This window comes from Ctenopharyngodon idella, chromosome 20 (assembly GCF_019924925.1).
Source record: "Ctenopharyngodon idella isolate HZGC_01 chromosome 20, HZGC01, whole genome shotgun sequence".
In the NCBI taxonomy this organism is placed as follows: Eukaryota; Metazoa; Chordata; class Actinopteri; order Cypriniformes; family Xenocyprididae; genus Ctenopharyngodon; species Ctenopharyngodon idella.
In genome coordinates, this window is record NC_067239.1 from 14,734,356 (window position 1) to 14,746,958 (window position 12,603).

General features: G+C 38.8%; 1 protein-coding gene across 2 annotated transcripts in view; it reads left to right on the top strand.

Moving 5' to 3' along the window:
• Positions 1 to 8,602, top strand: part of jag2b (jagged canonical Notch ligand 2b) — a 48,995-nt gene extending 40,393 nt beyond the window's left edge. For both annotated transcript variants that reach the window (XM_051875344.1, XM_051875345.1), the window contains 7 exons: positions 293 to 378; positions 720 to 833; positions 1,651 to 1,766; positions 1,862 to 2,113; positions 3,178 to 3,309; positions 4,701 to 4,851; positions 6,497 to 8,602. In XM_051875344.1, coding sequence (XP_051731304.1) covers positions 293 to 378; positions 720 to 833; positions 1,651 to 1,766; positions 1,862 to 2,113; positions 3,178 to 3,309; positions 4,701 to 4,851; positions 6,497 to 7,020 — 1,375 coding nt within the window. In that variant the 3' untranslated portion in view covers positions 7,021 to 8,602. The remainder of the gene's footprint in view (positions 1 to 292; positions 379 to 719; positions 834 to 1,650; positions 1,767 to 1,861; positions 2,114 to 3,177; positions 3,310 to 4,700; positions 4,852 to 6,496) is intronic.
• The last annotated feature ends 4,001 nt before the right edge of the window (positions 8,603 to 12,603 follow it).

A 12,603-nucleotide genomic window follows, 5' to 3' on the forward strand; every position in this document is an offset into this window, starting at 1 on the left:
TTTCTTCATCGCTGACCTGGGAGCAAGGGATTTGGGAGTTGGGGTGGGAGTAGGGGGTGGGGATCCCAGCAAGGAGCCACTGGGGGCATTTGCATCTGAAAGGTGCTGGTATTGATAAACGCAATGAGGCGCTCTCGCATCCCTCTTCGTTCATGTCTCTACCACTCTTCTCTTCCCCCCTTCTTCCTGCCTTTCCTCTTCCACGCATGTATGCTGGAAGTATTATGTCAATCAGAGGGGTGAAGGTGTCTCTTTCGGCCAATAACCTCATTGTCCTCACATCTCCTTGCAGCTACAATGGAGGAATCTGTGTGGATGGGGTGAACTGGTTCCGTTGTGAATGCGCTCCTGGATTCGCTGGACCCGACTGCCGTATCAGTGAGTATCTTGAGGAGGAAAGAATGGGGATGTATAGAAAGAGGGTGTTGGAGGATTATTGAGCATCCAGTGCCCTTTGACCTCTTCTGGGGTTAAAGGTTAGCCCTGGCTCACAAACAGACAGAGGAGATAAATTATTCAGCCAGTGGAAAAATTCCTCTCCTTGTGTCCATTGATGGCTCTTACATAGAAAATACTCCTTAAAGATTCCATGCATTTCCTTGGCCTCATTTTCCGAGGTGCAGCCAAGGGGATGAGGTCAGTCCTGGTGATTTATAAATGTGTATTGACTTCAAGTCAGTGGCTGTATTGATGAAGGTGTGTTTTCTTTGCTTCACCAGACATTGATGAGTGCCAGTCGTCACCCTGCGCCTACGGTGCCACCTGTGTGGATGAGATCAATGGCTTCCGATGTGTCTGCCCACTCGGTCGCACCGGACCTCAATGCCAAGAGTGTAAGAGCTATTGTGTAATCTTTGAAACAATCAATCTCTTTTCATCTCTCAGCTTGTCCATATTGGGAAAGGGGCCTTAAAGACCCCCTGAAATCAATAGACGTTTGCTTTCCATCCTGTTAAAATAGGAAGTTGGAGAAGGACAAAGTGAAAGGCTCATTAAGGCTCCATGAACATTATTTATATTTGCTAATTGGAGGCAGGTGGATTTTAGGGGAGGGATATTCTCATTCTAGAGAGCGTTTGATTGGACAAAAATCTCTCTAGTGCAGGATGAGTCATCAATATTTTTTGTCAATTTTCCTGGAAAAGAAAGACTGTGTGTATGTATATGTATATATATATATATATACATACTACTGTGCAAAAGTTTGGGGTCGGTAAGATTTTTTTTTTTTTTTTTTTAATGTTTTTGAAGTCTCTTTTGCTCACCAAGGCTGCATTTATTTGATCTAAAATACAGTAGAATTGTGAAATATTATTACAATTTAAAATATTTTAAAATGTAATTTATTCCAGTGATTCAAAGCTGAATTTTCAGCAGCCGATACTCTGGTATTCAGTATCACATGATCCTTCAGAAATCATTATAATATGCTGATTTGCTACACGAGTACTCTAGTGTATAGATGAGCTAAAAGCTAACAGGGAATATGGTTCCTAAAGAGTGAACGTGAACATGAAGGGCGGGCGGCGGCGGTGTAGGAGCACTGACCTGGCATCATGTGACTTGGATCATTCCAGAGAGGAAAAAGATCTGCACCTAAATTAGAATTGGCCCCAGTCTTACGGTGTTTGTGTTTGTGTTGTGGTGCAGTTATTGGCATTGGGAAGACATGTCACTATGCTGGACTTCAGTTTCCGCATGGCAGCCGCTGGGAGGAAGAATGCAACACTTGCCAGTGTGTCAACGGCAAAGTGGAGTGCACCAAGGTAAGTGTCTGAAGAACAAGTTTTTTCTTTCTATTTATTTATATAAATAAATAAATAAATAAATGAATGAATGTGTTCATGACCGTCTTTCTCAGGTGGTGTGTGGCAGGCGGCCGTGCCTGTTGCCAGGGACGCCAGGACGAGAGCTTCACTCCTGTCCAGGAGGTCGTGAATGCCTGGAGCACAACTTTCTGACGTGCCTCTCTCCCCCTTGCCACCAGTGGGGGTTTTGTTCAAGCCCTGTAGCCGCCCCAACCCTCCAAACCAAATGTGAGCCCAACTCAGTCTATCTGGACAAGAGCTGTGCTCGCATCACCCTTATATTCAACAAGGACAAACTGCCCACAGTAAGTATTCACGTTTAAGTTGGTGTTTTGTTTCATTACACAAATGTCCTGTGATGGTACTGTGGCACAGTGATGGTTTCAGATGGTAATTCCACGGCATGTTCTCTGAGATTTGGCCAAAACATCATTGTATTAGCAGGTACCATGTCCTGAAAACATTGTAATAATACTTGGTTTTTGCCATTGCCAAAAGTTTGAGGTCAGTTTTTTTTTTTCTAGAAATTTATACTTTCATTTAGCAAGGACACAATAAATTAATCAAAAGAGACAGTAAATTCATATGTAATGTTAAGAAAGATTTCTGTTTTAAATAAAGAATCAAAGAATCCTGAAAAAAATTATCATAGTTTCCACAAAAATATTATATATTATTATTATTATTTTTATTATCAACATTGATAATAACGTTGAAATTATTCTTAAGCAGCTAATCAGCATATTAGAAAGATTTATGAAGGATCATGTGACTAAAAACTAGCTCTGAAAATTCAGCTTTGCCATCACAGGAATAAATTGCATTTGAAAATATATTAAAATAGAAACGTTGATTTTAAATTGTAATAACATTTCTCAATAATACATTTTTACTGTATTTTTGATCAAATAAATGCAGCCTTGCTGACCCCAAAAGTTTGAACAGTTGTGTTTGTCCAGAAAAACATTATATTACCAGGGCACCTATCAGCTGTTACAATACATAGTACTTTAATATTACCATAGTCTACTTTCACAAAACTTTTTTGTATCTCTGAGAATCATAATACCATAGTAATTTGGAATTGCAGTCCAAATATGTCTAAAAATTCATGGTATTACTAGGGTACCATGTCCACAAAGCAATGGTGGTAATATAGTTCATTGGTATCCCCAGTAATCTGTACAAAATTGTATTACCAGGGCACTGTGTCCAAAACACAGTAATGTTATATAAAACCTTTTTCTCAGACAAGTCAAAGATGTATTTGTTTCTTCTCTTAATGTCCAGAATGAGAATAGTGAATAGTGAATCCAGAATAGTGCTGTTTCTTAAATATTCATCTAAACACACCCTCTGTGCCTTCTAGGGAACGACGGTGCAGAATGTCTGCTCAGAGCTGAGGTATATGCCTGCCACACGGAGCCTGGCAAAAGATCATGTGCTGTTGGTTCTTTGTGACCTCTCCTACAAAAACCAAGACGCAGTAGAGGTGGCAATTGTAAGTACATTTTGAAGACTCACGCTTTGTGCACCTAGGGAGCACTTTTTATACTCGCACATTTTATATTCATGGGTCCTCTGCACGTCTATACCCTTCACACAGCGGTGTTATGTGGGCCCCTAAGATCTATTATCAGTGGAATAGAAAGTCAAAACCATGGGGGTCCTGGATACTCGTTGCACAGATCTGTTAACGGATGCAAATTTGATTTCCTCACCCAGTCGAGTGCGGTTCCTCGAAATGCCCGGATGCCCAGAGCAATACCAACCGGCCCCCTCTTCAAACCAGCCCATTATGTTGTAATGAGATTCAGTTGACTGACCAGAAGCGGGCCGTACTGCATTGCAGCATTCCCTCCACCCACACAGAGAGCACTGGAACCGGGCTCCAGCACATCTCATACATAGCTTTAGGATGTACACTATTGTCTTTAGACAAAAAAAAGCTTGCACAACCAAATAAGCTTGAAATAATCTTTGAGATAACAAAAACTCCATACTTGAGTAATGATATGAAAATTAATATCTTCGTGCTGCCAGGCGAGTTTTGTGTAATTTGAAGCCGCATTTCCTGCGTTCAATGAAACATTCTGCCTCACGGAAGTTACTTACAAATAGTGGTTACCTACAAATGCATCCTTTATACTCGGTCAGATTACACTAAATCCCTGCGGTGTTGTAACAAGTCACTAACCCAAGGCCCGTTTTTAACTGTCCTGACTCATTAAAATGGAACCTGTAGACAGGAACTTTGAACAGCTGCAGGTTTTTGCATGTTAAAACAGAATGGAGTTGAAATGATTGAGTCAACTGCTTTTTAAATAAAGATTGCTCTCGCTTTTTGTTACTTTTACTGAGCGTATCATCATAGATTGATTTCAAGTCGCTTTTTGTGTCCTCGTACTAAAAATGTAGTTTTTTTGGGTTCTATACCGCATGATGTAAGCAAATTTAAAACTTTTGAGTACCGTGTGATGCATTAGTGTACTTTTTTAACTTTTAACTTGGTTTTAATTTTCTTTTGACCATATGCAGCATGTTTTACAAAAATAAAATGGGCAAAAAATGGCTCAAATTCAATTTTCTGGAAAATTAAACATATTTTGCAAAATATTACTGATTGGATTATTGATTGACAAATCAGCAGAATTTTCAACAGCAATGGAGAAAACATCACCAAAATCAAACCAAGTTTACAAGACATAAAATCGGATGTAGATCATCAACAAATAGAGGATTTTCAGTGGCAATGCAGCAGTGCCCCAAAACCTCACATTTTATTGAATAATTCCAGATCATTCTTTGTAGGTGGTTTTTACTTCCACATTCATCTACATGTTTGGCATATATGTGTATAAATCTATAAAATCCCCATTATTTCTCCTGCAGTCATTCCAGCAGGACGAGCAGCCTAACCACAGTCAGATCCAGGAGGCAGCTAGTACCATAGTCAGCATGCTGTCCAAGCGACACAACAGCACCGTCATGCTTGCCGTCATTGAGGTCAAAGTGGAGATGCCGGTCATATCCCCGCCAGTGGGTGAGTAGAGCAGGGGCCACCTGGCCTCAAGGCTAAAGCCAGCCTTCAACTCATGACCAAGTGTCAATTCCCCGTCTCCACCAATTAGTGCAGCATAAATGTCTTTGTGAGTCACAGGAGGAAAGGGTACTGAGAGGCTCAAAGGATCCAACAGTTGTGGGCAGGAGGCCATAAACCTGTATGAATGAATACAGTCATTCAACTCCTCCAAAGTCATCACCTCAGCTGTCATTAAGGAGGATGATGAGACAAACTTAATGTCTGAAATTTTTTTTAGGTTGAGGCAATTATAAATAGGTTGAAACAAAATAATAATAATATTTGTAAGGGTTAGTTCACCGAAAAATGAAAATTCTGTCATTAATTACTTACCCTCATGTCGTTCCAAACCCGTAAGACCTTTGTTCATCTTCAGAACACAAATTAAGATATTGTTGATGAAATCCGAGAGCTTTCTGACCTCCCATAGACTGCAACGCAATTACCACTTTCAAGGCCCTGAAAGGTACTAAAGACATCATTAAAATAGTCAGCGTGACTAGAGTGGTTTAACATTAATGTTATGAAGCGACAAGAATACTTTTTCTGTGCAAAAAAAAAAAAGACTTTATTCAACAATTTCTTCTCTTCGTTGTCAGTCTCTGGTGCTGTTCACGTTGTAAACAGTGCAGCACTTCCGGGTTCTACGTCAGAACGCCTGCTCAGTATTGGCTGGCTCCTGCATCAGCATGCGTCTTGGTGCTCACGTGGTCAGAGACTCACACAGAAGAGAAGAAATTGTTGAATAAAGTCTTTTTTTTTTCGCACAAAAAGTATTCTTATCGCTTCATAACATTAAGGTTGAACAACTGTAGTCACATGGACTTTTTTTAACGATGTCTTTAGTACCTTTCTGGGCATTGAAAGTGGTAATTGCGTTGCAGTCTATGGGGGGTCAGAAATCTCTCGGATTTCATCAAAAATATCTTAATTTGCGTTCCGAAGATGAACGAAGGTCTTACGGGTGTGGAACGACATGAGGCTGAGTAATTAATGACAGAATTTTCATTTTTGGGTGAGCTAAATCTTTAAGGGAATTTAAACAGAAAACAGAAATTTCTATTTTACTCTTCTTTTGATTCTGTTTTTAAAGTTATGGCCAACAATTATTTCTGTTTAAAATTTTGGCCAATAACATGAAAGCGGCTGATATTAGAAAATATATACTATTTTGTCTTAGCAAATGAATGTTTTAGTGGATTTTGATCTTATAAATAATTTATATATTTAATTTGTATAATTATAAAAAAATGTGTGTGTGTGTGTGTGTATACTGTGTGTTAGTGGTATATATTATATTATATTATATTATATTATATTATATTATATTACATTATATTATATTACATTATATTATATTATATTATATTATATTATCACTGTTTTGTCTTGATATTGAAAAATTGGTTGAATGAGTGTCCACAATTAAATATTCAGTGCTGGCCAATCAAAATGTGCAGTATCGACCATTACTGATAAATTAAGTGACGAATATTGGCCAATAACCAATATCATTTCTTTTGTCGTACATACCTACTTTTTGTTCATTATTCCTTGGCATGAATCCCAGATTTTCCATGTCTGACTTGAGTCTCTTTCCACACAGACTACCTGGTGCCCGTGCTCTGCGTTGTCTTGTGCGTTCTCTGGGTCTTCTGCGTCATTGTCTGCGTGTGGTGGACCCGTAAGCGGCGAAAAGAGCGTGAGAGGCGGGAGCGTGTGCCTGTGGAGGAGAGCGTCAACAACCAGTGGGAGCCGCTGAGGCCGGTGGCGCGGCCGCAGCACAAGGATAACCGGGACGTGCAGTGTGAGCGCACCAAGCTCATGGGCTCCCCGGATCGGACCTGCAACAGCGGGGAGGATGAGGAGGAGGTGGAGGAAGAAGAGCTGGAGCTGGTGGAAGAGTGGTGCGGGATAGAGGGGGGCAAGCGTCCCATCCGAAAGTACTCTAAACCTGAAGCGCGGACCAAGAACGGACTGATCTGCACCACGCGGAGCAGCGGCAGCAGCGGCTGCAGCAGCCCTTCCCTCAAAGCACCCTACTGGACAGGCTTCAGCCCAAAGGACAACAACTGTAAAAATGTCAATAATGCCACCACCGGCCAAGAGCACAAAGAACATTGCGTATGAGCTCTGATGAGCAGGACGAGGAGACCAAGGCCATCTCAGAAACACAGACTGAGTTTTTCCCATGTATTATTTTTATTTTCGACTTCTTCGAGATGTTTTGAGGCTGATAAAGTGGCAAATTTCTTTCTCTCCTTTTTTTTTTTTTTTTTTTTTTTTATGTACAGAGGAAGCATATTATATTTCTTTATGAGGAGGCGGCGAGAAGCCTCGCTTTGTTTTCGGGAAAAAAACTGCTGGAATAGAAGCAGGACTAAGGAACTCGTAAGAAACGTGAGAGAGAAACCATATAAAGACTTTTATGTTGTTGTTTACAAATGGTTGTGCTTTTGGTTTTGTTTTGAGTGGCCCAATTTCGGTGCAGACCACGTGCGGGGGGACGCTGGCTTCGGGGGATCCCCCTTCAAACGTTCATCTGCTCTCCTTCCACGCCTGCCTTACCGAGCTCGTCGTCCATGAGGAGGGCTGCAGTGCCTATAAAGTGGCCTTGTTTTTCTGTCCTTTGTCGTCTTGGCTGAACGCTCTTTAAAAAACGGATTGCAGTATTTTGAGTCGGTCGCAAGTGCCTTCAGACAAGCCCCTCGGTTTTAGGGTCACCTGACCCGATAGATCACAACAAAGGGGAGAGGCTGGTCTTAAGAGCAGCTCCCATATCACCATCAAGGTATTTGTTTAAACAAAGACAAGAGATCTGTAAATATGTGTATATAATAAAGGAGTCGCTGTGTATATTTGAATTTAGTAACTTAAGTCACTTTTTTATTATTATTATTTTATTATTATAATTATGATTTAAATATTATGATTATTGTTTTTTTCCTTGTCTTTGTTTTTTTTTTTTTTTACACCATTCCTTTTATTTATGCCAGTTGATATGGCAGGTTTTGTAAGATGTATACAGCGTCCCACAGTCAGAACAGAAATATAATCAGAGATCATCCTATTATGTTGTTGGTTTTTGTTTTCACTAGACACATATAGGATTGTGTGCTGTATTGTGGCGTGTGTTCGCCTCCTTGAAGACCCCTATTCCCTTTCTACACCTTTCCTCTCTTGCTGATCATAAAATCATGGTTTTTGGCAAGGCCTGCTGGTCCATGCTGCTTGTTGCTTGTAAAGATGCTGATATGTCAAAATAATGTCCAAATGTTTTCTCCTGCTTTTCTTTTCGTTTGTTTGTTTGGATCAAAACTTCATGAAGGGAACAATTATGTTGTAAAGCATTTGTACTTGAGAAAACGGCTGGCTATGATTTGATTTCTTTCATCGTGATGTTAAATATAAGACTTTTTTTGGTTATGGGAAGATGACAAACGTTTAAAACTGTTCCTGAACAATTGGTTCAAGTGCAAGTAAACAAGTATAATTAAGCTTAAGTTAAGCTCAGTGTCCGTTATGGAAGGGAAACGGGGTGGAGCTGGAGGAGTTTTTTTTTTTTGTTTGTTTGTTTTTTAAGATGTAATTTTTTTGTACAGAAGAATTGCTCTGAAAAAGTTATTTGGTTCATTTAGTGGAATTTATGTTTGTTCTTAGAAATAAATCAAACTATTTATTAAAGCATTTTATAACAATGTGCTCAAGAGAACCACTGTCTGCTGGTGTTTAGTACTGAAGGTGCACGTCTGAGTTTGTGGTAAGTCTTTTCATCAGATCGTATTACCAATACAACAAAAAAAATCCCCCTTCCCCTGCCAGAGGTGAGTACGACTCTGGATCGATACAGGAACTCTTGCTTCCAGTCGAGATTCTACTGTCGGGAAGCAGCCAATGGTAACGGCTCTCCTGTTCTCGGCTGACTGCTGGCTGGCCAATGGACGATGGGTTTATCGTGGCTTCATCTGGTGTGAATGTTTTATGAGGATGCTTATGATGATGCAGAGTTTGTAACAGGCTCTAATGGGACGGAGGGCTGGAGTCATGTTTCGCATCACTCGGGTCAGGGCCGTGCACAGACCTTTTGAGGGGCATGCGCTGAAACTGAAAAAGGGCACCAAATATGAGCCTTTATAGACATACTGGTGTTTCTTCCGTAAAGACAATGTTGTACTTATTCAAACAAGATATTTTTTTACCGTTGCAAGACGTTCAGCTGCTCTGCTGTGGAACTTCAGTTCGCTGCACTGAGGGGGCGGAGTTAAGAGGTTTGACTGACAGTTTGAACGGATCCAAAAAGATTTTGTCACAAGCTCTTTTTAATACCTTTAATTGGCTAAATATATTTGTAAATCGACAGACAGACATAAAGGGTGACCAATAGCATTGATTTATTGAAGAAAATAAATAAAATAAAACACCTCCAAAAAAAAGGGCACTTTGGAGTGTAAGGACAAAAAGGGCATGTGCTCTGCACAGGTTGAGCCCTACCTGTGCACGTGCCTGGTTTAGGTGTCTCTGATGGTGTAATTGAACTTGGTCATGGAAGTAAAGTGGGGAAATAGTACTTTGTGAGATAAGGAAAACCCAAAGAAGAAAAAAAACAATGCTGTTGGGAGCCTTAACTAATGACTGGTAAATGATTTAGGCCGCAAATTCAGTCTGTGCCCTTAAGAAAATAAACTAGCAACTTTGTTGCGTCTGTTTTTATACATTCTATTAAAAGATTTATATCATTCAGTGCTTTCATATACCATTAATTTTTTGTCTGAATATTGTCACACCACAAGGGGAAAAAAATGGGCAAAGTCTTTAAACATTTGACCTGAGGATCTAAAGCTCCCTGGCAAAAACTGACAAATAGTAAGGCAGGGCAACCTGCGAGAATGACAAAAAAGAGAGAGACATATACACAAATACGTTTCTTGACGTAACAATTTTGTTTTGATGTGTTGAAACTAATAATAAATGTATGAATAAATGTATTTTATCTATATTTCTCAATATTAATTCATCATGTTAGTCTTTTTGAACTAATATCCTTTTATTTAATTTGATCTATTTTATTTCAAAGAAGAAACAGAAAGAACGTAAAATGATGAAAAGGAAGGACTTCAGGGGAAGCGAAAATTTGTTGTGAATAAAACAACTGCAATGCAAAACAATGAAATTAAGTTTAACAGCATGGTTACTGCTGAGGAAGTGTATATAATATATTCAACCGCCGCAACACAAATTTGCTACCTGGGTACTAATATTCCTTTAACTACAAAAGTTCCCTAATGACATCATCCTCCAGGAAGTTAGCATTTTGGAGGGAAAACAACTGCACAAACATCAGTAAGTATTAGCATAGATCCGTCTGATGTTTATTTGTGTTATTAGTTGGTTTGTCTCACTCTAGAACATTAAATCCTGTTACAATTTGCAGAAATCTGAATTATTTATATATATATATATATATATATATATATATATAAACTAGTTCAGTTCAGCCCCATCTTTAAAGATAATCTTCGATGTTTAACATTAGCTTTTTATTTCTATCCTCTTATCCTGTTAATTTACAGAACAAATTAATTATATGTAACGTTAAGTCCTGAGCTTGACCAGAGTATATTTATGAAAGTCTGATGTACTATTTTATAGAAATATTACAACTGAAGTATAGTCTTGTTTCAAGTTACGGTTCAAAGGGTATTGCATAACAGCAATGGTTCAAATATTACTTAAAATACAGTCACATTTATTTCTTTGACAAAGTCTGTATGCATGCTCTTCAAATATACTTGAACTTCAAGTGTTTTTTTATAACTAAAAAAAAAAAAAAAAAAAAAAAACTTATCTTGACTTTATTGCCTGAAAGTCTGACAATAACTTGCAGGGTGTAAATGTAAGGCACATTTGGTGCTCAAGAAACATTTCTTATATGTTGAAAACAGTTGTGCTGCTTAATATTTCTGTGGAAACCATGATAATTTTTAACATTTTTCAGGATTCTTTGATGAATAGAATGTAAAATCTTTTGTACACTTTTACAGAGGACAGCAAAGATAAAAGGTCTGCTTTGTTTTAAAATTTAGAATCTTTCTTGAAAATATCTCATCAGTTGAAACATATACATTAACATTTGGTGCACCATTCTACTGTAGTATATCCCTACTGTAGTATATAATAGTTCATGTAAAGCACCTTTTTTTCATAGGCATGAGTGACCTACATGTGTGATGGTGTCTATAAAGTCACTCCACGTCTCCCTGTAGAAGACGGCTGCATGTGGCTGAAAGCTGATACCAGATTCCTGGAGTGTTTCTCAGCAGTCAAGGACGTCTGACCCACACACATTTATAACCATTTTGTGCCTGTCATGGCCCGAAACGAAAGGTACGCCCCTCTCATCCAGTCGTCATTCTGCTGTTAGGTCTTAAAAAGAAACTCCTTCCGATTTGGACTTTCAATGCCATCCATCCATCTATTTGACTAGTTAAAGTGCATTTCCCTTTCAAAGTATATGCCAATATGTCAGATTGTTACAAGAGCTTTCCAAATGTGCTGAATCCAAAAATTAAGAAAGTCAAAACTATCTTGTGGTTTTGTTGAGCCTTTAAGGAGATGACAGAGTTGATCTGAAGCTGAAACTTTTGGCTTTACAGAATTAAGGAACAGTATGTGGGCCAATTTGAAGTCTATGCCTTCAGTTAATTCCTCTTGGCTTTTCATATCTCCCTTTTGGTTGTAATTGGTAACACTTGAGAAATGCCAACAAAGACTATTTACTTTTGCGATTGCCAACTTTTTGGCGCCCATTGGAATTGGAGGATTATTCCTGTCTGGATTTAAAATGGTTCAGTTGTTAGTATCCAGTCTAATAATTTATGCAGGTGGATTTGATTTAAACATTTCTTTTGTTCTTTGCTCGATTTCAAGGGGATCCACGTTTTAACTGCCAGCCAAATGTGTTATGTGCTAGTGTTTTGTCATATGAATAGAGTGCACTTATTTTTAAGAGTGAACAGTCGTGTTTCAATTTCAGAAATGGAAAAAAAAAGTTTGTTAAAGGTGCAGTAAGCGATTTCTGAGAAACGCTGTTGAAAGTGGATTGGACCGAGCACCACAACACACTTGTAGCCAATCAGCAGTAGGGGGCGTGTCCAGTCATGATGGAGGAGGAGAGAGAATAAGCAAAAGGGAGATTTGAAAAAAGAATGTAGAAAGAGAGATGACGGAGATATTACAGGGTTATGATCAGCCAAGAGCTTAATATTTGAAAAGCCTCCCAGTTGTTCTAATGTTTGCTATAGTAACAGGACAGTTTTGAGTGTTTGTCTGGAGCTGGTGTGCTTCTGGCAACTAACAACCAACTCTTGTTTATATATACTCTTGTGTCCTGTATATTCATTTTTTGTTCTTCCTTGTTGTTTGTTTGTCATCTTTGCTTTATTTTTCGCAAAGCATTATCTTGCTTCGCTTCAGCTATAATAAAGAGACATTCACTCTTTGCATGGTCATGCATTTTGGGGGCGGAGCAATGAAGAGAGGGGTATGTTTGTTTGGGTTGATTTCAAATATCAACAGCATTTCTCAGAAATCTCTTACTGCATCTTTAATGGATAGCATATGCTTCTGTTTTTTGTCTATATTTCCTAAAAATTATATTTAACAGAGCAATTTCAAAAACAATGTGCAGAACCGCACTACCCATGATCCTGCTGA